The 27,869-nt window shown below is 33.9% G+C and overlaps 1 protein-coding gene across 7 annotated transcripts in view; it reads left to right on the top strand.

Moving 5' to 3' along the window:
- The window catches only part of RALGAPA1 (Ral GTPase activating protein catalytic subunit alpha 1), a 280,983-nt gene that overhangs the window by 35,053 nt on the left and 218,061 nt on the right, over positions 1–27,869 (top strand). For all 7 annotated transcript variants that reach the window (XR_009264389.1, XM_058738826.1, XM_058738825.1 and 4 more), the window contains exons 2-7: positions 12,701–12,811; positions 13,609–13,658; positions 19,423–19,480; positions 23,487–23,530; positions 25,040–25,217; positions 26,676–26,791. Coding sequence is in view for 6 of the 7 variants with exons in the window: in XM_058738826.1 (XP_058594809.1) it covers positions 12,701–12,811; positions 13,609–13,658; positions 19,423–19,480; positions 23,487–23,530; positions 25,040–25,217; positions 26,676–26,791 (557 nt within the window). In the remaining variant the exon portion in view is untranslated. The remainder of the gene's footprint in view (positions 1–12,700; positions 12,812–13,608; positions 13,659–19,422; positions 19,481–23,486; positions 23,531–25,039; positions 25,218–26,675; positions 26,792–27,869) is intronic.

Here is a 27,869-nt window from a genome sequence, read left to right as displayed (position 1 = left end):
ACGCACCTGGTTTTTATTTATTATTATCTTTTTTTATTGGTTAGCTTGTTATTTGCCTCATCAGTGATTACTGCCTCAGGCTGCTGTGTTATTAAACAGTTGCCACTGATTGTTTTCAACAGATGTTCCCAGGGAAGAGGCTGTTGGATTGTGTGGACTCTGAGTTAAGTCAAATAAGGACAGTTTTTGCAAGTGGGATTGTCCAGGGAGAAGCTAGATAAGTCAAATACTGATAATTGTCTTAAGTTGAGGGTTTGAAAAGGCCCCTGTCCTGTTCTGACTCCTCCAGGGACTGATTAGGGTATTGGTTCTTGACTGTGATTGTGGGCTATTGCTTTTCAAGGCTGTTATGGGGGGGGGGGGGAGAGAAGGATGGGAATAGGGTAAGTTTGAGATGCTGCTAAGCTCACTGTTCTTATTAAGATTTATCCATTATCCTTGAACAAATGTTCCTGGTTGTTAATAATCCTCTGGTTAATTTCTAGGTTTCTAAAAATGTTAATTTTTTACTGTTTTTGGTTTTCATTGCTTTTATGGAGAAGATTTTTGAATTGCCTTCTTCCACCAACTCAATGATATTACTTCTAACCTGCTTTTAACTTTTTAATTTCTATACTTTTAATTTTTATTTCTTATTGAGATATACTTGACATGCAATATTATTACTAGTTTCGGGTGTTCAATATAGTGTTTTGACAATTACATGTGTTATAAAATGCTCACCATGATCGGTATAATTATTATCTGTCACTGTACAAAGTTATCACAATGTTACTGACTATATTCCCTATACTGTACTTTTCATCCTAGTGACTTATTTATTTTATGACTGGAAGTTTATACTTCTTTATCCCCTTCACCTATTTTTGCCCATTGCTCCCATTTCCCTCCCCTTTGCCAACCACCAGTTCTCTGTATTTGATAGTCTATTTCTGTTTGTTTGTTTAAAATAGAAGTTCTTATTAACATTTTTCCATTTCATAAAAATGTTTTTTAATGAATATTTTTAGTGGTTATCTATTTAATTGTATGGATGTAAATTTATTTTGTGACATTATTTACTGTGTAGTGGGTAATAGACAAGGTAGTGAGTAGTTCAGAATGAAAAAAAAAATAGTGCTAGTATGTCATCTGAATGAGCCTGGGATTTATCTTGTTTGCATAGGAAAGCCCTGGAAGCAGATCAATGATACAGTTAAATTATTCTGGTAGTAATATTTGGAGGATGGATAAAAAGGTGAGAATGGCGTGAGAGCTAGTAGATAAGAGACTAATAAAATTCAGGCAAGAGACCACAAGGTATGAAACTAAATGATGGGGGGTGGTGGGCAGTAGGGAACGAAGAGAAAGAAATGTATTGCAGAAGTATTTAGGAAGGTAAACTTGGCAAGGAAATAAATTATTTGTTGAGGGATGGGGTGGGGTGGGGTGGGATGGTGGACAGAACCCAAAAGAGAGGGGAGTGAGTCTGAAAGTGAATGCCAGCCTTCAGAGATAGGTGGTACTACCAACTTCTCTTTGAAGGCTGAAATTCATTTCAAACTCATTCAAAAGCTAGAGAAGGTGAAGGAAGGTGGATTCATTTGGGGGGCAAGTTGAGTGAGAGATATCTGTGGAAGATGTAATTGGATAGGTAGTGTATAAGACTCATACTCAAGAGAGGGTGTGAAATAGCAGCTATGGTTTTGAGAGGTATTTTTGTATGTAGATAGAGTTCAAGTTGCAGTATTTAATGAAGGTGGAAGAGGACATATTCCTCATAGACCTCAACATTTAAAGGGAGGGTACAGAGGAAGAGAAGTTCATAATGGAGATGGAAAAAGAGGAAAAAAGAAAATGGAATGCTCACCCCCTTTACTGAGCACATCAAAGTTTTAATTAATCAGTGTTGCTAACATTTTCCCAATGATTTTTCTTACACTTTTCCTTTAGCACTCAGTGTTCTATTTAGCCATAAATTTTAATATCACAGCCATTTACCTGTCTTGCAAAGTGGCATGGAATAAGACATAGAGTTTTACCTTACACTTAGACCAACTTGGTTTTGTCTTGGCTTTCTTGAATCTTTTTAGTTTAGTTTTTATCTTTTATAAACTAAGTGAAGAGTAAAATGAAGCTAATAGGACTTATCCTTTAAAGTTTAAAGGGTAAAAGTTTAAAGTTTCTATGAGAATTCAGAAAACTGAAAGAAAAGTGTTTAGCTCAATCCTTAGAAAACAGTAATGCTCAATAAATATTATCTTCTTTACTCCCCATCTTCACAAATGTATCAGAATTCTTTTCCTTCTTTGCTATATGTTATGAGGAAAGCAACTTGTACCGATTTACATGAATAGTGTTTAACTGCTTACACTAGGTGTTGGAATGCTTTGCTTGCACAAATGAATTTAATGAGTGAAATTTTAGGTATTGTGATGAAGTTAGGGAGGATATAATTAGCCAATGTAAGGAGAGATACTTTAGGGCAGTGTGCATATGAGTGGACTAAATCCTCTTAATTCTTGGTATCTTTTATTATTTACCAGTTCTGAAACTTCAGATAATCCACCTCAGCCTCTGTGTAACTTTCTTTTTTTTTTTTTTAATTTTTTTAAATGTTTATTTTTGAGAGAGAGAGAGAGAGAGAACACGAGTGGGGGAGGGCCAGAGAGAGACGGAGACAGAATCTGAAGCAGGCTCCATCCAGGCTCTGAGCTGTCAGCACAGAGCCTGACATGGGGCTCAAACTCACGAACCACGAGATCATGACCTAAGCCGAAGTTGGACACTTAACTGACTGAGCCACCCAGGCGCCCCTTCTGTGTAGCTTTCAAATAATTCTTGAAAAATACCATTCTTTCAGAATCAGTTTGATTTAAAATGGCCAGAGTGTTGTCTTATGCTGTGGACTACTGCCTGAAGTGTGCCTATTCTAGTGTTGTTGATTCAGGACACAGCTGATTTGGAGCCATTTAGTAGTTTAGTGTGACCTTGGAAAGTTGCCTGTCTTCTTCCAGGCTTAGTTTTCTTATGAAATGGAGATAATAAACTTATTTCAAAAACAATTTGTGGAGTAAGGTTGCATATAGGTAACTGTCAAAGTGTTGTTCGTGCAAATGTAAAACATTAAACATAAGTGGTTATAACTTTTTCTTTTGTTTTATACTCACAGTTACCTTACAGTATAATATTTAATAAAACACAAAATTGACTTTGCTCTTAAATTAGGCATTGTATCTTTGTGTAAACTAGATTCTTTTTTTTCACTCTCTCATTTTCTCTGTGTTTATTGTGGAATCCTGGGAGGCAGGAGAATAATTTTTATTGTATTACTTTATAGAGTTGAATGAGACTTAGAAATAATTAGTTTGGGATCACGGTCACTTACTAATGCTTCTTTTAGTGTTTGTCTTCCTTTTTATTTCTGGGAGTTGTTATCTTGCTATCAGTTGTAACCATAATCACATGTCAGGAGCTTTTCTGCAGTTACTTTGAAACATCAGTTTGATAAGGAGATAAACTACATATCTTAAAACGATTTTGCTTGCTTTGAAATTTTAATAGGTTTTTAGTGTGGTTTCCAGCAGGACTTTTGTTTTTTGTATTACTTCTTTTCATAGTGAAGGAATAATGAATAATATATGTTTGAAAGATAAAAACAAACATCTTAAACATTTGTACAAGAGAAGATCCCTAGATTTATCTTCATGAATTTAATCACCCAGGACAATTATCAGTAGGGAAATTAACTTGCCTGCCTTCTACATTGTTAAATACAGGAATGAGCTTGCCATTTTTATTCATTTTATTATTGGTTCATGATATAAAAATGAAAATCAATTTTAATCATTATTTTCTGGGAGTCAATATTTCTATTGATTCTGGGAATCATAATTCTTATGATTAGTGTGGGGTCATTAGACTATATTTGTGAAAGCATTAAGAAATGGTCATTTTGGGGTTTTATTTTCATTGCTTTAAATTCATAAATGTATTACACGTGCTTTCAGAGATTGTTAAATTTTTATCTCGTGGAGCATACGTTCACATGTGCAGCAGGCTTCTGTGGACACAGATGGTCAGAAGTTTAGGTATTAAAATATTCTAGAATCATGGCATTTCCTAGAATATTACTTACTCCATTTTTGGAGCTCCATTCTCTCTCCCTTCACTTCAGAAAACATAATGGAATGAAAATGGTGGAAATTGTCTTGAATCTATATAATTAGTTAAATTTTTTTTAATTAAAATTTTTTTTCAGTTTATTTATTTATTTTGTGAGAGAGAGTGTGAGTGGGGTAGGGGCAGAGAGAGAGGGAAGAGAGAATCCCAGGCACTGTCAGCACAGAGCCTGATGCAGGACTCAAACTCACAAATATATTGAGATCATGACCTGAGCGGAAATCAAGAGTCAGACACTTAACCAATGCAGTTACCTAGGCACCCCAATTAGTTAATTTTAAAAATAGGTTTATTGAGGCATAACTGATATATAGCAAATTGTGTATATACATACTAAAAAAAAAAAATTTGTTTCATCTTTATTTATTTTTGAGAGAGAGACAGAGACAGAGTGCAGTCAGTGGAGGAACAGAGAGAGAGGGAGACACAGAATTCAAAGCAGGCTCCAGGCTCTGAGCTGTCAGCACAGAGCCCAGTGTGGGGCTCGAACCCACAAACCGTGAGATCATCATCTGAGCTGAAATCAGTCACTTAACCAGCTGAGCCACCCAAGCGCCCCACAAATTGCACGTATTTTAAGTGTACAATTTTTATTTCTTGTGGGCAATATATAGTTGAATTTTGCTTTTTTAAAAATCCAGTCTGACAGTCTTTGCCATTTTGGGTCAATCATTTTTATTTAGTGTGATTATTGATATAGCTAGATTAGCATCTGTTATCTATTCTTTATCACAATCGATCACTGTTTCTCTTTTTCTGTCTTCATTTAGATCAGTTAAGTATTTTTTTGTGATTTTATATTCTCTCCACTATGGGTATTACCAGTAACTTTTCTGTTTTATTTTAGTAGTTGCTTTAGTGTTTATAGTATCCATCTTTAACGCACTGAAGTCTGCCTTCAGGTGTGAATACATTACTTCTTAATTAAGAATGTTAGAATAGTGGACTTTCATTTTTCTCTTTCCTATCTTTATATTTTTATTTTCATGGATTTTATTTTTACATATGTTATAAACCCCCCAATGCATTGTTACTATTTTTGTTTGAACAGTTGTCTTTGGATAAGTTTGGAATAATGAGAAACAAGCTTGGGCATTTACCTTGTTGTTACTTTTTTCAGGTCCATATTTCTGTCTGATAATATTTCTTTCTTTTTTTTAATTTTTTTTTTTTTAATTTACATCTGAATTAGTTAGCATATAGCGCAACAATGATTTCAGGAGTAGACTCCTTTATGCCCCTTGCCCATTTAGCCCATCCCCTCTCCCATAACCCCTCCAGTAACCCTCTGTTTGTTCTCCATATTTAAGATCTCTTATATTTTGTCCCCCTCCCTGTTTTTATTTTATTTTTGCTTCCCTTCCCTTATGTTCATCTGTTCTGTGTCTTAAAGTCTTCATATGAGTGAAGTCATATGATATTTGTCTTTCACTAATTTCGCTTAGCATAATACCCTCTAGTTCCATCCATGTAGTTGCATGATAATATTTCTTTCTGCCTGAAAGACCTTCTTTAGCATTTCTATTAGTATTTGGACCTGCGGCTGATGAATTCTTTCAGCTTTTGTATGTCTGAAATGTCTTTATTTTGCCTTTTAAAAAATTAATTATTTTTTAATTTACATCCAAGTTAGTTAGCATATGGTATAACAATGATTTCAGGAGTAGATTCCTTAATGCCCCTTACCCATTTAGCCCATCCCCTCTCCCACAACCCCTCCAGCAACCCTCTGTTTGTTCTCTATATTTAAGAGTCTCTTATGTTTTGTCCCCCTCCCTGTTTTTATATTTTTGCTTCCCTTCCCTTGTGTTCATCTGTTCTGTGTCTTAAAGTCCTGATATGAGTGGATTCATATATTTGTCTTTCTGCAACTAATTTCACTTAGCATAATACCCTTAAGTTCCATCCATGTAGTTGCAAATGGCAAGATTTCATTCTTTTTGATTGCTGAGTAATACTCCATTGTATGTATGTATGTGTGGGTGTGTGTGTGTGTGGGGGGGGTGGGGGTGTGTGTGGAGATATATATATGTATATACATATGTATATATGTATGTATATATATATGTATATACATATATATATACATACATATATACATATATATATCTCCACACACACCCGGGGGGGTGTATATATATGTACATATATACATATGTATATATGTATGTATATATACATATATATATACATACATATATACATATATATATCTCCACACACACCCCATATATATATCTCCACACACACCCCCACACACACACACATACCACATCTTCTTTATCCATTTATCTATCAATAGATATTTGGGCTCTTTACATACTTTGGCTGTTGTTGATAGTGCTGCTGTAAACATTGCGGTGCATGTATCCCTTTGAAACAGCATACCTGTATCCCTTGAATAAATACCTAGTAGTTATTTTGCCTTTGTTTTTGAAAGATATTTTTACTGGATATAGAATTCAGCTGGACAGTTTTTTTTCTTCATTACTTTAAAGATATATATTGTTTTTATTTGCATTATTTCTGATGAAAAATATGTCGTTTTTATTTTAGTTACTGTGTACCATGTTTTTTTTTTCTTCTAGTTGCTTTTTAATATATTCTTTTTCTCACTGTTTTGAGCAATTTAATTATTATGTGCCTTGATGATTTTTTTTTCATGTTTCTTGTTTTTGGAGTTTGTTGAGCTTCATGCATATGTGGATTTGTGATTTGCATCAGGCTTGAAAATTTTCAGCCATTATTTCTCCAAATATTTTTCTGCCCCTCTTCCTTGGAATTTCAATTACTTTTATGTTAGGCCACTTGAAACTGATGTCTCACAGTTCACTAATGTGGTTTTTAATTTTTTGGATTACCTTTTCTCTGTTTATTTTGGATAGTTTCTAATGCTGTGGCTTAATTCTACCTAGTTTACACCATATACATGGTAATTTTTATCTATAGAAGTTTGATTTGAATGCTTCTTTTTTTATATCCCCATCCTCAACTTTTTGGCTGTATGGAATACAGTTAGAGTAACTATTTTAATGCCCATTTCTGCCATTCTAGCAGCTGTTAAAATCTAGTTTAAATTTGATTTAATGATTCTCTTCATTATGAATTAGGTTTTCTTGCTTTGCATGCCTGGTAATCATCAATTATAGATAAGACATTGTGAATTTTACCTTGTTGGGTCCTGGATATTTTGTATACCTAATATTTTCTTGAGCTCTTTTCCTGTTTTGGGACTCAGCTATTTACTTGGAAACAGTTTGATTCTTGTGTATCTTGCTTTTATGATATATTGGGTGGCTTTGAAGTAGTGTCAGTCTAGGGTTAATTGCTCTATGAAACATGAGTTTTTCTAGTCTAGTTTTTGGGAATTGGCACTCTTTTTGGCCTGTGTGAGTGCCTGGGTCTTATAGCTTTATTCTTTTCTAGCACATCCCTCCTTTTATATGGGGATTAGTTTTCATTATTAATGTTTAAAAGTTATTACCTCTTGGTTAGAGACCATAGTTACTCTTAGTACTTTGTGCTTAGTGCTATGTTACTCTTAGTACTTTTTAAATTTAGTTTGTGTCCTTATTTAGTTTTTGTAAATATCTCACTTTTGCATGAAAAGATTTAATCTATGTTAGATTTAGGGTTTTATTTGTAAAGTACTAATTGTGCTGTTCTTATCTTTTGAATACTTACTAGTCTTTTCTCTGTTAAATAGGAAATGGTTGTATAAAATCTACCATGCAATTAGTAGGTTTTTTTTCTCCTTAGAAATTTGTTGGTCTTTGCTTTTTATATATTGAAACCGTTAATGCAAATTTGGAATTAAAAGCTTCCTGGTACAGCCTTTTTTCAAAATACAGTGATCCTCTTTAATTGTAGTAATTCTTGCCTTAATATTTACTTTGACTCTTACCAAGGAATCAACATTGGTATTTTGGTCAGTGTCTAAATGATGTATTTTTCTTTCATTCCTTTAATCATTTTGGGTTAAATTTTTTTTCTCAATAAATACCTTGTAGCTTAATTTTTGTGGTTGTTTTAAAATGCAGTGTGATTATAACTGTGTCTTAGTTGAAGCATTTAATTTATTAACTTTTTTGGGTAAATACTGTATTTATATTTCTATCATTTCATTCATCTTTTTGGGGTGCTTTTCTATACTCATTTCTTTTACCATAAGTTTTTCTATATTTTTCGCCTAATGGTTAAACGTTTTACATTCTGTTATTATTCTTAGTGGTAACTCAAAACATTTTAGTAGCATACTAATATTAAATTATAGAGTTCATCAGTATTTCTGTCATCCTCTTAACAAAGTAAGATCTTAAAATAGTCTCTCTAGCATTTTTGTTGCATCTTTGACATTGTCTGTTTTTTTACTTTCTCCTAATTAGTAACCTTTTGCATTAGTAGCTTTTTTAACATTAGTATCCATTTAGATTTACCCATACATTTTGCAGTTTCTTTGTTCATTTTTGCTTTTTGCTTTTCACTCTCCAATGTTTATTTCTCTTTCAGAATATATCTCTTGTATTTTTTTGAGTTTGAATGAGGGTTTTAAAAAAATTTTTTTTTTCTTACATTTATTCATTTTTGAGAGAGAGAGAGAGAGAGAGAGACAGAGCACAAGCAGGGGAGGGGGAGATAGAGAGGGAGACACAGAATCTGAAGCAGGCTCCAGCCTCCCAGCTATCAACACAGAGCCTGATGCGGGGCTCAAACTCATAAACTGCAAGATCATGACCTGAGTTGAAGTCAGATGCACAACCAACTGAGTCACCCAGGCACCCCTGAGTGATGGTTTTTGAGTGTTAAACTGTAAGGATGTTAGAAAATGCCTTTTCTTCATTTACACGTTCAGGTTGTTAATAGTTTTCTTTTTTAAAAAATGTGTTCATTTATTTTGAGGGAGAGAGTATGGCGGGGTGTGGGGGGGTGGGGGCGAGAGAGGGAATCCCAAACAGGCTCCACATTGTCAACATGGAGCCCTATGCCAGGCTCAAATTCATGAACTGTGAGATTGTGACCTATGCTGAGATCAACAGTGGGGTGCTTAACCGACTGAGCCATCCAGGTGTCCCTCGTGTTGATGTTATTTGAAGTACTTTAGCTGAGTATAGGACTTTAGATTGGCAATTATTTTCCCTTAGTTCTTTCAGTATAAAGTTGCACTGTCTTCTTGCCTCTATTAGGTTAATGAGAAGTGTACTGTTAGTTTTGATATTACTATGTAGGTAACTTTTGTTGGTTTTCATATTTTCATTTTGTTTTTGGTGTTAGGATGTGTCCATGTGTAGATTTGTGTTTATCCTGCTTGGGATTCAGTATGTCATTTTTCGTCTTAAGATTTACTTACATATTTCACCAATTTTAAATCATTCTCAGGTATATATATTTTTAATATTGTTTACATTTTTTCTTCCTTCCTGGAACTTTTAAGGTAGTTTATTATCCTTATCTTTATATTTTCCATCTTACTATTCTCTGCATTACATTCTGAGGAATAGCTTCAGTTGTGTCTTCTAATTTATTCCTTTTAGTTTCCTCCCTTTGTCCTTTTTTCTCTTCTTCCCTTTTCTCAATTTCTTCTCCGTTTCCCATATACTCCCTACTTTTTTTTTTAGAGCCTAATAGTGTATTATTCATAATTTATCCAGCCTGTTTGTATGTGCATGTTTTAAAGTTTATTTATTTTTGAGAGAGAGCATGAGCATGAGGTGGGGGGGGGGGTGGTGTGCAGAGAGAGAGCATAAGAGAGAATCCTAAGCAGGCTCCATACTGTCAGTGTAGAGCCTGACGTGAGGCTCAATCTCATGATGTGAAGTCATGACCTGAGCTGAAATCAAGAGTTGGACACTTAATTGCCTGAACCACCCGGGCATCGCCTGTTTGTGTGTTTTTAATCTCTCCCTCCTCTCTCTTTCTTTATTTTTTTATTTCTTACCCTGTTATCCCCCACCATGTAAATTTTGTGAATTGGTGATCAAAAATATTTTGTAAAAGAATTTTTATTTGCTGACTGGTTCATTACAAATAGATACAGAGAAAAACAAAGCAAAAAAAAAAGCCCAACAAGGAAATTAGCCTAATTTTGATCCAGTATCTTTTATTAGTAAGTGTGTAATTTCCAGGTTTTCCTCACATGCTGTATGAGAAGGAAATTAAGAGAAGTCGTCTTGGCTCCTAAATAAGCTTGTAAAATCTTGAGTTGATTCATGTTTGCTTTTGTTTTGATTTTTTTGTTTTGCTTTGTTATTGTTCTCTCATTTTCTTCTTTCCCCTGGAACATTAGTTATGTTCGAAACATTAATTTCAGGAAATGGAGAGCTAATTATAGTAGCCTGTTTTATTTTGATCTCATAGTTCTTTGTTACTCTAAACTATTGTGTGGGAAAAATAGAATACTTTTCCTGTTTTTCTCAGTTGTGTATGTTTTTATTTTGAAAGTTTGTAAAATATGTTTATTATTTGATGGATCTTGTTCTTATAGGCAGATAATAAATTACTAGTGTTCTATTCCTAATTTTCTTTTAGATGTATTACATTGGAGACTGAATAACATAGAGATTAAGAGCATGGGCACTAGATCCAGGCTGTGTAGGATTTAAATCCCTGTCTCTGCTTCCTACTAGCTGAATTACTTAAACTCTCTATGCCTGTTTCCTCGTCTGTAAAATAGGGATAATAATAGTACTCATTTCATAGTGTTGTTGTGAGGATTATAGGAATTAATTTCTGTAAAGCACTTAAAAGAGAGTCTAGCATATAGGAAACATTCAGTTTTTATTAGCCATTTTGTTTTTCTAGTTCTGTGAAAAGTCACACAGGTATTGTTACAGATAGGAGTTGAATCTGGGTTTTCTGATTCCAGTCTAGAGGAAGCAATGTTTTGCCTGTCAGTAGGTTATGCAGTCTTTTCTAATATAAAAATTTCCAAGCTAATAAATGAATATAATCAAATTAAAATAACTTATTTTAATCAGTAGTAAAACACATCTGAATACATATGTGCTGAGTACTGTGTTAGGTTTTGGGAATGCTAAGATAGACACAATTTCTATTCTAAAGAAGCTATAGACTAGTCCTGGAAAGAAGACAAGAAAACACTTAAAACATGTGATTTCCATAAGGTAGAAATGTAGAGAATCCAAGGGAATAGAGAGGGCATCCACCCCTTCTTTTGTGAGAGTAGAGCAAAGGGGTAACAGTCTTAGAAAATTCCATAGATGAGAGGTCACTAAAGAATTATGACTATTCACAGGGTAAGCTAATACATGAAAGAGAGTTTAAAACGCTATATGTTGTTACTATGTAAGTTTATTCTGAAATCTTCTATTGCTCCTTAAAGCATTTCAAGAAATTTACTGATATTTACCTTTAATTTGAGTTTATTAACGATTGACTTTTTTCTAGTTGCCTTTTTTATATTTATTTTTCATTATAAAATAAACATGTGCTTTTTGCAAGCAAAATTGAATAATGGGAAGCATATATGTAAGGTAAAAGTTCTGTATTCCCCTTTTTCTTCAACCTTCTCAATCTCCCAGAAAATAAACGAAACAACAAAATGTGTAATATGTATGCATCTGCATAGATATATTCCTTTGAATAATAAATTCAGTCACTTTAGTTTGTTTTCAAGACATTTTAAAACATACTTCAAGGCTAGTTTTTCAATTTTATTTTTATCAAAACATTCTAAGCTGTAGCTAAAATGAATTATTTTTATGCATCCTATCATGCTTCATAGTTTCCTCACTTTTTTGTCTTTGCTTATGCCTAGAATGCCCTTCTCATTAAACCTCACCAGTTCATGTTCAAAGTTTTTCCTGTCTTTAAAAGTCTTTTCATATAATCTATTAAGCTTTTCTTCTTTCCCTACCTTCACCCCTCTTTTAGCTTTGAAAGTAATTTTGTGTTTCTAAATTGCCATTGCATTTTGTCACTTCACTTTCAATATGTAACACTTTGTACTGTGCATACAGTTATATGTTTGGCTTTGTGTGCCCTGGACTATATGGAAGATCCCTTAAGAGCAATATTATCTGTATTTGAGCTTTGTAATACTTAAGTGCCTATTTATAAAGCCTGTTGTTAGGTACCTATTTGCTGAATAAATGTGTTTTATAAAATATATAATTACTCCTAGAAATACTGATTTTAAACTGTCTTGGGGATAAGTTGGGTGAGGCATAGCTATGAATTGAAACTAAAACTTCTTTTTTTGGTTTAGCTAAATATCCAAAATAAATTTTGAATAAATCTTTCTGAGACTTTTTGTTTTTTTGTTTTTTTGGGTTTTTTTTTGGAAACAAAGTTATGGTAACCTGATTTGACCTGTTTTTAAAATTAAAACTAAAATCTTTGAAGACTAAAGTTGTGAGAACAAGAATATAAATCAATGAATATCTCAAATATTTTAATATGATAGAATTTTAGGAGCAGTTCTTTGACTTTTTTGAAGGGAATTTGCCACTGTGACTATTTAACTGAATGTGATTTAACATATATATGTAATCACTAAAAACTGGTTTCCTTTCCTTTTCAGAGAATGCAGAGTCTATAGATCTTAAACAGTTTTTTGACCAACATTTTTCACATATATATTATGTGTTCTTTGAGAATTTTGTGACTATTGAAGCTAGTCTGAAACAGAAAGGTAAGATGTTAAAATTGGTCCTGGCTTATGTTGATGTTTCAAATAATTATCTTAAATATTCACTTAAAAATAGACTCTTGGACATTGGAATTTTAGTGTTTTTTTCACTTCTTTTTGTAAAACATCTTTTAGACACCCTCTCACACTTTGGGATAGTAGTACTATCTTCATTCCTTTGAAAAGGCTTAGAAGATTTGCTTTTCCCTAGTCGGATTGATTTACCTGTTTCCTTACCTTCTTTGCTTTGCTCTTAGGTACATATGTAAATTAGGCAGTCATTCTCATACTTTCATTTTCAGAATTCTAAGTTCTCCACAATATATTATTTTTTTTTTTTTTTAATTTTTTTTTTTTTTTTAAACGTTTTTTATTTATTTTTGGGACAGAGAGAGACAGAGCATGAACGGGGGAGGGGCAGAGAGAGAGGGAGACACAGAATCGGAAACAGGCTCCAGGCTCCGAGCCATCAGCCCAGAGCCTGACGCGGGGCTTGAACTCACGGACCGCGAGATCGTGACCTGGCTGAAGTCGGACGCTTAACCGACTGCGCCACCCAGGCGCCCCTCCACAATATATTATTTGTTTTAAGATATAAATATGTAGAATCTAAATTTAATTGTTGAAAAAGAGTAGAGAGAGATGCTATAGTATTGTTTATACATCGAACAGAATATGCTTTAAATATTTTATTAAAGAATCACTGAGAAAATAATGCTTGAAATATTTTAAGCTTTTTAAGTGGTGGTAATAGGACAAAATGATAATATTTAACACATTTTTCTGTAAAAATATTTTAGGTCACAAATCTCAAAGGGAGGAATTGGATGCTATACTTTTTATTTTTGAGGTAAGTATCTGCCCATCAACTATTCCCCCCCCCCCGCCCCCGCAAATAATTCCTGGAACTTACAAAGGAATATATTGAAACTATAAAGCATGTAACAGAAGACTGAATTTGCCATGCTTTCTAAAAACTGAATCATGTTTTTTTGACCTAAAAATATACCTGACTTAATTCTTAATTATTTTTTGAGATACATGTATTTTTTTTTAGGTGGAAATAGAATTATGTTTGTATGCATTTGACACCACAAACTTGGTAATACTATAATTGTTTTATAAATTATTTTCCTGTGTAACTTTGGATTGGGTTGGGGCAAGCCTTTATTGTTAAAAATAGAAGGAATTAGTAATATTTGATACTTTGGTAAAATTTATATTTTATTTTTGGCATCCTGATAAAAATTAGGGTTCCCTTACTTTTATTTATTTATTATTTTTTTAAATGTTTATTTTTGAGAGAGAGAAAGAGAGACAGAGCATTGGCGGGGAAGGGACAGAGAGAGAGGGAGACACAGAATCGGAAGCAGGCTCCAGGCTCCAAGCTGTCAGCACAGAGCCTGACCCAGGACTCGAACCCACAAACTGTAGATCATGACCTGAGCTGAAGTTGGACGCCTAACCAACCGAGCCACCTGGGTGCCCCTACGGTCCCCTCACTTTTAGAATAACTCCTTGCCTCTTCATTCTGTCTTTCAAGTCAAGCAGTGATAGGAGTATTCTGATCTTTATTGAAAATTCAGATATCTGGAGAAAGCCATGATTCAATCTTGTGACTTCAAGGACAGTAAAGAATTGGGAAATCAGTATCTAAAATTTGAGCTACTTTGTCTGTTGGTAATAAAAGATAATTCACTGTTTTGTATTTTGGGTGCTTGATATAGTTTAGAAGAATTTGAACAATCTGATATTTCTTAGCTGTTGATTTAGTTATTGATTTAGTCACAGCTAAAAAAAAAAGTTGTTTTTTTTTTGTTTTTTTTTTTTTTTTAAGAGTTCCAGATGGGAGTAATTGGTGTTGGTACCTATTTTACAGTTAATTTTCAGTAATCAGCATTTAGGAATTTGCTTATGTTTATCTCCCCAGGTGTTTGCATGGACTATTTACAAGGGGAATATTAAAACATAGATATTTTGAGAAAGAATAAAAGCATCAGCAGAAATCATTTAGATTATGTTCTCTAATCAATATGGAATTAAATGAGGAAATCAATAACAAGGAAATTTTGTAAATTCATAAATATGTGGAAATTAGTGAACACACCCCCAAATAATCAATGGCTCATAGTCATGACATACCAAAACTTAGGGAATGTAGCTAATCAAGCATTCAGAGGGAAATTTATAGTTATATAACTTAATATGATAGAAGGAAGAATGATGTCACATCAGTTACCTAAGTTTCCACTAAGAAACTGAAAAAAGAAGATCAAATTAAAACCCAAAGAAAGCATATAAAGAACATAGTTAAAATTATAGTAAAAATAGGGGTGCCTGGGTGGCTCAGTCGGTTAAGCATCCAACTTCGGCTTGAGTCATGATTTTGCAGTTTGTGAGTTCAAGCCCTGCCTCGGGCTCTGTGCTGATAGCCTGGAGCCTGCTTTGGATTCTGTGTCTCCCTCTCTTGCTGCCCCTCCCTTACTCATGCTCTTGTCTCACTCTCAAAAATAAATAAACATTAAAAAAAAAAAAGATTATAGCAAAAATAAATGGAAGAAAGTTTTAAAAACTGGAGAATACCAATAGACCTAAAAGTCAGAACATTGAAAGATCAGGAAAACTAATAATATTTAGCCATACTGACTAAAAAGAGTGAAGAATTAAATTATTAAATTCAGGAATTAAAAAGGAATACTACCCACCTTATAGAAATTGTAAGGATTATAAGAGAGTACTGTGACCAACTGAATGCCAACAAATGTGATACATTTGAATGGACAAGTTCCTGTAAAGATAAAAGCAGTGAATTGATTCAGAAAGAAATAGAAAACTGGAAAGACTTACAAGTGAAAAAATGAATTCATATGTAAATAAATTCCCACCAAGAAAAGCCCAGACCCAGATGACTTTACTAGTGAATTTAAACCAGACATTTAAAGAAGTATATGAGTTCTTCACAGATTCTTTAATTAATAAAAAAGAGGTGATATTTCATAATTCATTCTGTGAGGCCAGTGTTATGCAACCAAAACCAGACAAAAACATTACAAAGAAAGAAAATTATAATAATATAAATTTATTATATTTTATTACTAAAATATAATAAAATATTTTCATGAGTATTGGCACAAAAAATCCTCAAAAAAAGGTAAATGAAATCAAAACACATATAAAAAAGGATTATACAACATGACCAAATGGGGTTTATCTAAGTATTAAAAAGTTTAACATCTGAAAATAAACCAACTAACATACAGTAATAATAGAATAAAAGACAAAAAAATACATGTCATATCAATAAATACAGAAAAAGCATTTGGCAAATTCCCAGTACTTTTTCATCATAAAACACTTAACAAAATGGGAATAAAAGGAAACTTTGTCCACTTGATATAGGACACCTACAAAAATACGCAGCTAAGACCATACCTTATGCTAGGTACAGAGTACCTCTTTCTTAACATTAGTAACAACAGAGGGGTATCTATTCTTGCCATTTCTATTGAATATTGTACTTGGTTCTAGCCACGGCAATTAGGCAAGAGAAGGAAATAAAAGGCATCGGGATTGGGATGCCTGGGTGGCTCCCTTGGTTAAATGTCCAACTCTTGATTTTGGCTCTGGTCACAATCTCATCATTCCTAAGATTGAGCCTAGTGTCGGGCTCTGTGCTGACAGCATGGAGCCTGCTTGGGATTCTCTCTCTCTTTTTCTCTGCCCCTCCCCCATGCATGCACTCTTTCTGTCAAAATAAACAAACAAACAAACATTTTAAAAAAGCATGAAGGTTGAGCAGAAGTTAAAAAAAGAAAAAAGTATTGGGGCGCCTGGGTGGCTTGGTCGGCTAAGCGTCCGACTTCGGTTCAGGTCATGATCTCACGGGCCGTGAGTTCGAGCCCCATGTTGGGCTCTGTGCTGACAGCTCAGAGCCTGGAGCCTGTTTCAGATTCTGTGTCTCCCTCTCTCTCTGCCCCTCCCCTGTTCATGCTCTGTCTCTCTCTGTCTCAAAAATAAATAAACGTTTAAAAAAAAAAAAAGTATCAGCAGAGAAAGCAAGTTAATAATTTCTGGAAAATGTTCCTTCAGACATTCATGATTGCCCCTGCTCAGGAAACTGAGATGGATTGATTAGTTGATAGAAGATCTTTTAGGGCATTCCTTCTATTAAAAAATAATGTTTATTTTCCTGTACGTAAATATATACTGATCAATGGTTTGTCTTTAATGAATGACTAAATTTTCTTAGAATATAAAGATGTTAGATATAGGTTTCCATCTTTTGGAAAAAATATTTAACCTGTGTGTTTATGTTTTGTTCCTTGTAATGGGAATAATAATACCTGACCTCTACCTTTGGAGACTAATAATGATTTTTAAAAATTAAGAATTATAAATTAACTGATTTCCTCTTTTTGGAATGAAAAGCACCATTATGTCGTGTTAAAAATATGATCTGGGATTCATAATCTGTTTTCTTCTGTTAAAACTACACATGGTTTCTTTCTTTCTTTCATCTTTATATTAACCGCATAAAAATAAGACATGTTGGGGTGCCTGGGTGGCTCAGTTGGTTAAGCATCTGACTTTGGCTGAGGTCATGATCTCAGGGTTCGTGAGTTTGAGCCCTGTGTTGGGCTCTGTGCTGACAACTCAGAGCCTGGAACCTGCTTTGGATTCTGTGTCTGCCTCTCTCTCTGCCCCCATTCACGGTCTGTCTCTCAAAAATGAATAAACGTTAAAAGAGATTAAAAAAAATAATAAAGACATGTTTATTTACATTTTATAAGGGGTCAAATCTAAAGTATAATAGGGGCACCTGGATGGCTCAGTTGGTTAAGCATTCGATTTCGGCTCAGGTTATGATCTCATGGTTCCTGAGTTTGAGCCCTGCGTCGGGCTCTGTGTTGACAGCTTAGAGCCTGGAGCTTGCTTCAGATTCTGTGTCTCCCTCTCTCTCTGTCCCTCCCCCACTCATGTTCTCTCTCTCAAAAATAAATATTAAAAAAAATTTTTTTAATATAAAGTATAATGGTCATAATTTAGGAATCCTTTTGAGTAGTTTATAAACTTTCTCAACTTAAATTTCATTTCTTTCCATACCAAAATCAATAGAATTATGTAATTGTTGGCCAGAGAAATATGAGGAGGGCAAAGGCAAAGAAGTTTGTGTATCTCATGTGGGACCAGCATTTATCTGTGAAGAACTTTATAATTTCTCATGATCCTCTTGTATGAGATGGACTAAAGAAGATCATATTAAATGGAAGATAGAAGTGTAAAACATGCATACTATATTTTGGGCAGAATAGTACAAAAGTACACATTTTAGAATTAGGTATATTAAGGTTGAAATTAGTTCCACTTTCTTTTTGATTTTTTACTTTTTAAAATTTATTTATTAAAAATTTTTTTTAACATTTATTTTTGAGAGAGAGAGAGACAGAGCACAAGCTGAGGAGGGGCAGAGAGAAAGGGAAACAGAATCTGAAGCAGGCTGTGGGCTCTGAGCTGTCAGCATAGAGCCCAACGTGGGGCTTCAACTCACGAACCGTGAGGTCGTGACCTGAGCCGAAGTCCAATGTTTAACCAACTGAGCCATGCAGGCACCCCTGAAATTAATTCCGCTTTCTAACTTGAACACATTACTTAGCCCATCTTCTCATTTTTCAAATGAGATTAATAAACTTCTTTTAGGATGGTTGTGAGGTTTGATGAGATATCATTATATAAAATGTCTACTGTTTGGCCACTATGAACATTTGGTTACTGGAATTTCTAAATAATAATAGTAGTAAGAGCAGCAATAACAACAGACACACATGCAAAACTCATTCAGCAAACGGATGAGTACTGAGAGCATAGTTTAGCAGCATAGTAAGGCATGCTGTTGAAGTAGAATAATTCACACAGAAGAAATTTGTGAAGGGAATTAAAGGTAAAATTTTGAGTTATATGTAAAAAGTGTTTATTCCCAGTTGATAGAAGCCTGTGTTGGCTTAAATGTAGGGATCCTGTATTTTTAAGTATTGTTATTATACCTATAGCCATCATAACATATAATACTTTTGGGTTCACATGAATCAACGCAGTACAAATACTTTATACAGTATAAATACTGATTTGATTTTTATGAAATCCAAATATTTCTCCTACTTTTATAAAAATAGGAAGAACTACACAGAGATAAAATGTCACTAATATTAATATCTGAAAGAATTTAAAACTTATCAGTAATAGCCATAATAGAGAAATTCTAAGAATAGTAAATGATCATTTTGAAAAATGTTTGAGTTAGTATTTAATCAATAAGGAGAAATATATTTACTTTCCACGTCATTGTAAAGATAAATTTCATTAATGTCTTGTTCCAAGTCTTAGCATAGCTTGTTGGGGTTTTTTGGTGTTTTCAAATATTGATGACCAGTGCTGAAATAGTGCACGTACTGTCAGATCAGTTCAAATACTGTTTTGTGTTTGTGATGCTATCTTTTACATAAGAAACTCTTAAAAGCTTATTATAAGCTCTTTGTTTAATTTTTCACATTGCACAGAATGTGGACTCATTACTTGCTTTTCATTCTTTTCTTTGTTTTATTCATGCTGATTTTTAGAAAATTTTACAACTTCTTCCAGAAAGAATTCATCAGCGATGGCAGTTTCATAGTATTGGTAAGTAATTTAAATATGTACTTGACATTTGACACAAATGATAATGCTCTTTAATGGGCTGTTCATTATTTCAAATGAATTTATGGTTTATTTTTTAGTAAAAACAATATAAAGAATACTGGACTTTACTTACTGGGAGTATAAGATAAAAATATAGATGAAAGATTACCAATCAAAAGGCATATTAAATTTCTTTGTTCCTTTACTTTAGCAATGGTGATAAAACTATAAAACCAAAAAAATAAAAGTGGGCTCAGCCTCAAAATAAACATCTCAGAATCAGAAACGGAAGAGAAATGTAAAGTGCCAAATAGAGTGTGTGTGTGTGTGTGTGTGTGTGTGTGTTGTGCTTGTGTTTTCATTTAGTTGAAAAAAAAAATATATATATATATGTATATTTAGAGAGAGCATGCGAACAGGGGAGTGAGTAGGGCAGAAGGAGAGAGTAAGAAAATCTTAAGCAGGCTCCACACTCAGCACAGAACCCAATGCAGTTCCCACAACCTTGGGATCTTGACCGGAGCTGATATCAAGAGTTGGACACTCAACCAACTGAGCCACCCCAGGTGCCTCAGAAGTTTTTAAAAACATTTTTTTTTAATGTTTATTTTTGAGAGAGACAGACAGACTGGGTGGGAGACAGGCAGAGAGAGAGGGAGGCATAGAATCTGAAGTAGGCTGCAGGCTCTGACCTGTCAGCACAGAGCCTGATGCAAGGCTTGAACTCAGGAACCGTGAGATCATGACCAGAGCTAAAGTCAGATACTTAACCGACTGAGCCACCCAGGTGCCCCAGAAATACTTTTTAATGTCCCTCTTGGTTTCTTTGACCTGTAGTTAAAGAGTGGTTTTTTTGTCTTGTTTTGTTTTTTAATTTTCAAGTATTTGATGTTACCACAGATTTCTTTCTGTTGTGATTTCTTTTTTTTTTTTAAATTTTTTTTTCAATGTTTTTTATTTATTTTTGGGACAGAGAGACACAGAGCATGAACGGGGGAGGGGCAGAGAGAGAGGGAGACACAGAATTGGAAACAGGCTCCAGGCTCCGAGCTGTCAGCACAGAGCCCGACGCGGGGCTCGAACTCACAGACGCGAGATCGTGACCTGGCTGAAGTCGGCCGCTTAACCGACTGCGCCACCCAGGCGCCCCTCTGTTGTGATTTCTAACTTAATTCGTTTTTGGTCAGAAAATACACTTTATGTGATTTTAGTCTTTTTAAGGTTTTGAGACATTTCGTGGCTCAGAATATAGTCTCTCTTAGATGATGTTCTGGTGTGCTTGAGAATGTGTATTCTGTAGTCATTTAAAAGATTAGTGTATGGCAATGATATGATTTTTAAAGAACAAGGAAGTTCTTGAATAAATGGAATCTTATGCAGTATCTATGAATGGTAGGCTTGATAGTATAAAAAGAAAAATTCTCATTCAGAATTCCTGTAGGGACTTTTTACTATAGCGTAACAGATTTCTCCTAAATTTATATGGGAAATCATAGGCAAAGTATATGGAAGAGTAAAAGGATGGTAGAAGGAAGATGGTGTTGTTGTATATTTCCATACCCAATACTATAATAATTAAGATAGCGTCACCATGTAGGGATGTACAAGTGGATAATGGAAAATAACATGGAAACCAGTTGAAGACCTAGCCTTATACATAGAAATTTGAATTATGATTGAGATAGCGTTTCATTTCATTATAAACCCTAAAAGAGTTAGTACCACAACTGGCTCTCCATTTGAGTAAAAAAATCTGTTATTGCCATACAGAAATAAGTTTATGATGGATTTCAGGTCTTAACTGTTAAAAGTAACACTTTAAAACTTTTTAAAGTGACTGTTGGTTTATCTTTATTACTTTAAGGTAGGGAAGTATTAAGAAAAGCATTGGTGAATTGACTATATTGAAATTTAAAACTTTTCTACATCAGAAGATACTTTCTCTCCCAGTCAAAAAAAACATGGCTGAATTGTTTGGAAGTATATATTTCCAATTCAAAGAAGTGACATAGAATTAGTAGGCAGTATGTATAAGGAACTCTCATAGTAAACAAAATAACATAATTGAAAAATGAACAAATGATATCATAAGCAATTTGCAGGAACTTGAATGATGAAAAGATGCTTGGTGTCACTAAGAAACATCAAATGAAAACATTATGAAGATATGTTTTAGAGCTTCCACCAGTATTTTGTGTTGCCAAGAATGTGTTACCATAGCATTCTCATACACTACTAGAAGTACTGCTAACTTTTTCAACTACTTTAGAGAGAAATTTCTATTATTGAGTGAAGTTGCAAGTGAGTAATTTCATTCCTGGTAATATATCCTGGGGAAATTCACATGTCTACAGGAAGTCATGAACAAGAACCTTTATTATAGTATTCCTGAGAATTGCAAAAAATTTGAAAACAAACCAAATGTCCTAACATGAGTAAGATTATTGGAACATAATGGAATAGTAAATATATAGCAGTTAAAGTGAATTAATTAGAGCTATATAGATTAGTGTAGATGAATTTCAGAAGCTAATGTTGGATGTGAAAAATAACTTATAGGAAGGCTTATTTTGTATGATATATATAATTGTATGTTTTTTCAAAAACTATTAAACTTCAAACTTAACCAGATTTGATTAGTTTTCCACTTACGTTCTTTTTCTGTTCCATAATCCAATCCATGATGCCACACTGCATTTAGCATATATAGATTTTTTTTTTTTAGGGGAGTTGATTAAAGACTGGGATTTACATAGTATTGCTTTAAGAAAATGAATTTGCTTGAACATAAGAGAATTGCAGATAAAACAGTTAAAAAAATTTTTTTTAGTTTATTTTTGAGAGAGAGAGAGAGAGTGCAAGCAGGGGAGGAGCAGAAAGAGAGGGAGACACAGAATCCAAAGCAGGCTCTAGACTCTGAGCTGTCAGCACAGAGCCTGATGAGGGGCTTGAACCTATGAACTGGGAAATCATGACCTGAGCTGAAGTCAGAGGCTTAACCGACTGAGCCACCCAGGTGCCCCCAGTAAAAGTTTTATTTGAAATATTAAAGCTTATTTTTGTATGACAACTGAAACTTAACCAAATAAAATCTAGGCTTGATCTTTGTGTCTGTGTGTTTTGTATATGTATAATCTTGAGGTTATTAGAAAGAATAAAAAATACAGTATTGGAAAAAATAGCTGTGGAAAAAATTCTTGTTATTGGTATAAGTTTTAAACATATAAACCAACTCTAAATATTTTATTGATTTATAAATACTCATAATATGAAAATATTTTTGGAAATAATTAATACCAAAATCTGGATAAAGACTGGGACAGTTTTTTTCTGGGGAAGGAAGGAAGGAGAATGATTTGAAATGGTTTCAAAGGAGGCTTCAATGATACTTGTTAGATAAAACCTCATAGATCATGTAAATAAATGAAAATTCGAAATTATAAGAAACACAGGACTGTGTTAGATATGTTCAGACCAAATGGTTGGTCTCTGGATGGTTATTAATGTAATTTTAGTATTTTATTATAGAATTGAAATATTGTATAAATTAAAAGAAACAAAGATGGATTTGAATATTCTGAAAAAGAAAATTAGCACAATGAAAATGTTCGTTAGGGAATATTAGAGTTACAGAAGTTTATGTGGTTAAATGAAAATTTTCTGCAGTGGTTTTTATTTGTATTAGTGATGGAGGAAGTACTTAATTATATTCTTAGTGTTAAATAAGAGATGTACAGAGATTGTTGTATTAAATGCAGTTTTGTGTTTAGGGTTTGTTTTGATAGAATAAATCATGTCTAATTGCAATAGATGATGTGTTGTAAAGGTGACTTTTTAAATTCCTTTCTGGTCCCAAGATTATGGCCAGAGGGATATCAGGGTCACCAAGAATAACTTGGAGGTTGCCAAGGACTTGTTTTAAAGTGTTTTCAAGTCTGACCGAGAACTCTGACATTTGGAAACAAGTAAGAAAATATGAATGTTTAAAATCATCTTTTCTTTTCAGGATTGATTTTAAAGAAACTACTCCACACAGGAAACTCCTTGAAGGTATTGTTGTCTTTTCTATGACTTTTTAAAAACTGAGTAAAGCATATAGTCTCTTGTTCTACTTTTCCTACATCAACTTTTTTCCTAAAGAATTTTGAATTGTTTACTTAATTGAAGTGAATTGACTTAAAATATAGCAGCATACTCAGTATGTGTGAAATATGTACTAGGTTGATTAGGCTATTGAAAAACTATTGTTGGGGTGCCTAGGAGGCTCAGCTGGTTAAGTGTCTGACTCCTGGTTTCAGTTCAGGTCATGATCTCATGATTCTTGGGTTTGAGCCCCTCATTGGACTCTGTGCTGATGTTGGGGAGCCTGCTTAAAATTCTCTCTCCCTTTTTCTCTGCCCCTCCCTTTTTCTCTGCCTCTCCCTTGTTGTCTCTCTCTCAAAGTAAATAAAACAGAGAAAAACTGTTGTTTGCCAATGCATTGAGTGATTCACTAGAAATACTTTACTCTCTGATCCCAGAAGATAAAAACTATTTAGTCATTCAATAAATTATTCTTTATATTACCATAACTATGCTTAGATGTAGAGAGAAATAAAGGATCTATATTAAAAAGTTGGTTTTATTTCTTTTTCATTATCTCATTGTGCTGTTAAAAGAGAAGCTACCTTGTCTAAAAGCTTCTCATTGTAGGTTAAATGAAAGTTTCATATTGTAGGTAGGTTTGGTGTCAAGGCTTGGAATAACAGCATGAAGGATTAAGTCTTCCTAATTGTTATCTTGTTATCTCCCTAAACTGTGAGGTTGGCAGCTGTTGAACAGCTTTGACAGTGGCCATTTACCAAGCTGTGGTAGGCCAATTTCCAAAGCTACCAGTGAGGTTAGGTTAGTGAAGAACTTGATGTTTTCCTTGTCAGAGTTTGAATGTTTTTCTATCTTTTCCTGTTCTCTTCATGGGAGAGAATTTATGCATTGATTCAAATATTTGTTGTCTTCTGTAGATGGGTTATTGTTCTAGGTGCTTAGAATAGAGTAATAGGTCACAATTTCTGTTTTGCAGGTTAGCAGCAAATAATAAGTACATGACATAATTTCAGAGAGTGGTAAGCCTTTTAAGGACAAGAACATTAATTTAGCAGTGCACCAGGATCCCCATTACGATTCTTCATTTTACCAAACTCATTATAGCAAGGAACAGTTATTGCCCTCTTTCTTCTTGTATTAGACCATCAGAAATGATTTTCTGATTTTTTACAAATGGAAATTACAGAATAAAGATTACCTGATGGCTTTCAGTAGTAAGAGGCCAAGTTTATTCTGTAGTTGTTCAAATCTATGAATTTAATTTTACAAGTAATGAGAGCTCAATAAATGACATGGATGTAATAGCACTTCCTCCTTCCCTCCCTCCTTCCGTCTTCCTTTTCTTTTTCCTTTCCCTCTTTCTTTCCTTCCTCTGTTTTGCAAAGTAACATTCTCTAATCATCTAAAGAATTTTGGCCTTAAAAGTAAGAAAATATTTCCATTATAAGTAAAAATACTGTTTTTATTTTATTTTAGATCAGGCGGGAAGGTGTTCGTCTTTTTTTATTATGGTTACAAGCTCTTCAGAATAACTGTAGCAAAGAACAACTTTGGATGTTTTCTTGCTTAATTCCCGGATTTTCAGCACTACAATCTGAACATGGACCTCGAACTTTAGATAATCTCATTAATCCTCCACTCAACCTTCAAGAAAGTAAGATTCATGAGATCTTATTCATTAGTATTTAAAATTTTCTGTGTAGTTAATATAGGTTTAAAATGTCTCTACATTTATTAACTGGGTAATTCAAGGCCATGTTGTAAAATGTAAGTTTTATTATCTTTTAGGTATGATGAGGCCAACAGATCAGATGATTGTCGTTAAAAAGAATATATAGTTACAGTTCCCAAGAGGAGAGGGCATGCCACACCAGGGAGGGTGGCCACATGGGGAAGTTCCAGGGTCAATCAGGGGTAGGGTATCATAGGCAAGAGCCTATATGATTTCTATAGGTAGAATGTGTGAGGCAGTGTGAGCAGTTCTGCGGCTCATTTGGTAATTTTAGCAGGCTCAGGTGCAAACGGGCTTTCCCTCATTGTCACTCAGGTACCTGGGTGATTAGGTGAGGGGAATAGTGGCCTTGAGTGTGAGGGCCGAATAGAAGTGGGGAGTAGAGGTGTGTACTCTGGGTTGGATGGTTTGCACCTAGAAGGAATGTTCTCCAGCCCATGTTTATGATCTCTAGGAATTAGCTAGCTAGCCCTGAGAGGGCCATTTTTCTCTCCCTGGCCAATAAGTCTTCTGGCATCAAAGCATCAGAAACACCTGGTTAATATAAGCCATTTTTACATTTATCTTTCATCTCTAATTCTCATATGTCCTCTTGTATCCTTGAGTTAATTTGGATGTACTTTGAAGTACAAGAGTATTTTATTTTGTGCCAAGAGGACTATAAAAAAACCTACTTTTGTGAACTTAATTACTGGGCTAATATTTACTGAGAAACAGGTTTAGGAATCTGCCTGTACTAAACTAGGTGCTGCTTAGGAAATATTTAAGAGAATTCAGCTAGTTGTTGGTTTTCTTGAATTTGTGGTTGTTACAATGAATGTTTTTGAATATTTGAAAATTTTTGAAAATGTAAATATTTCTTATTTTATACATGGGCTTTTGTAATCAAGGAACTAAGATGTTATCTTTTCTTTTTGAGAGGGAAATAGCATTTCCTTTTTTGAATAAAGCGTTACCTTAAAGGGTAATCGTGGTCATTACTAGAGTACTCGGTCCTTTAATTGATGAATAAGCTCATTATTTTTGCTGTTACTCATCATACTATGGAATTTTGGAATGGACACACTTAATGTGAATTTTAAAATATCATGAGAAGTTTTTTTTCAAGCAAGATTTACTCTTAAGCCCTTCATATCTGTCTGTCCATCCTTGTCACATTATCTCAGTCAAGGGCTTATGAAACAGCTGTTATTAAACTTCATGGTTGTTGTGATGGATCGTCCGGATGATCTCAGATTTATTTCAAGCTTCAGTCATTAGAACATTTTCAAGCAGTATTTGTTGCATATGTGTTTTACAGTTAATGTTTTTTGGACCACATTATTTCATTGTTAATTTTGTTTTGTAATTATACTGAACATTTCTTTTGTCTTTGGATAGCTCAAGTCACTATAGAGGAAATCACTCCTCTTGTCCCCCCACAATCAGGAGACAAAGGACAAGAAGATCTCACAAGCTATTTTCTTGAAGCACTTTTAAAATATATAGTAATTCAGGTATGTTTCATCTTCTTAAATATCACCCCTCTTACCATCATTTTTCCCTCTCTTACCATTGTTCTGTTAGAGTAGATATTTGCTTATTGTCCTGAAGGAGGACAAATTTTTGCTTTTGAAAATGTATGTTAGTATGCCTTTCCTGGAAAAAAAAATCATTGGAGGGATTATTAATCCCTTAGGGAGCTAGAGAGAGAAATTTTTAAGTAGACTGTTTCATGTATAAACCTTCTTATGTGGTCCAGTTTCTAATCCTTTCCTTTATAATCAGCAGCTGTGGTCTTTAAAAAAAACTAATAACTGGTTTAAGGATCAACCTGCCAAGAAGCCAGTAGGGAGGTAGGCTGAGAATGGGGTGTGAGTACAGGAATGTAATTTATACTTCAACCTGTTTGTACTGTAAATATCTAAGTGAATGTATTTTGTAAGGTAACCTCTTCATCTCTGCATAGGAAATGTGCATGTTCTGATCAATGGGAACACTCAGCATATATACATTTCTTGTAACTGTTCCAAACATAAAAATTCCCCATGCCTTAGAAACTAACATTATAAAGTTAATTTGGACCCTGAATGAGATTACCAAGATTTAAATCTGATTCCACATCTTATTGATAGTATGACCTTTGTTAAATTAACCTCTGTGGCCTAAAATAGACATAAAAATAATACATATCCTACTTTGGTGTTTGAGGGTTAAATAATTAGTGCAAAGTACTAGAATAAAAAAGTACATAATACAAGTAAGTGTTCTGTGAATAGTAGTTGTTACTGTCATTATTATTATTACCAGTTTTTCTTTTTTAAAAAGCAACTTTTACACTCCATATAGGTTTTTAAATGTTTTGCTGGTTTATTGAGATATAACTGGCATACAGTAAACTGCAATATTGAAATATACAATTTGATGAAATTTATTATATGTGAACAACATGCAGCCATCACCACAATCAATATAATGACCATATCACCCCTAAAAGTTCTCAGATGCCTTTGTAATATATCCTTTTCCACTCCTAACTGCTTCCTAATCGCAGGCAACTATTGATCTTTGTCACTATAGTTTGCATTTTCCATA

Source organism: Neofelis nebulosa, chromosome 7, assembly GCF_028018385.1.
Source record: "Neofelis nebulosa isolate mNeoNeb1 chromosome 7, mNeoNeb1.pri, whole genome shotgun sequence".
In the NCBI taxonomy this organism is placed as follows: domain Eukaryota; kingdom Metazoa; phylum Chordata; class Mammalia; order Carnivora; family Felidae; genus Neofelis; species Neofelis nebulosa.
Note: the sequence above shows the minus strand (reverse complement) of the source record. Positions and strands in the feature narration are given on the sequence as shown.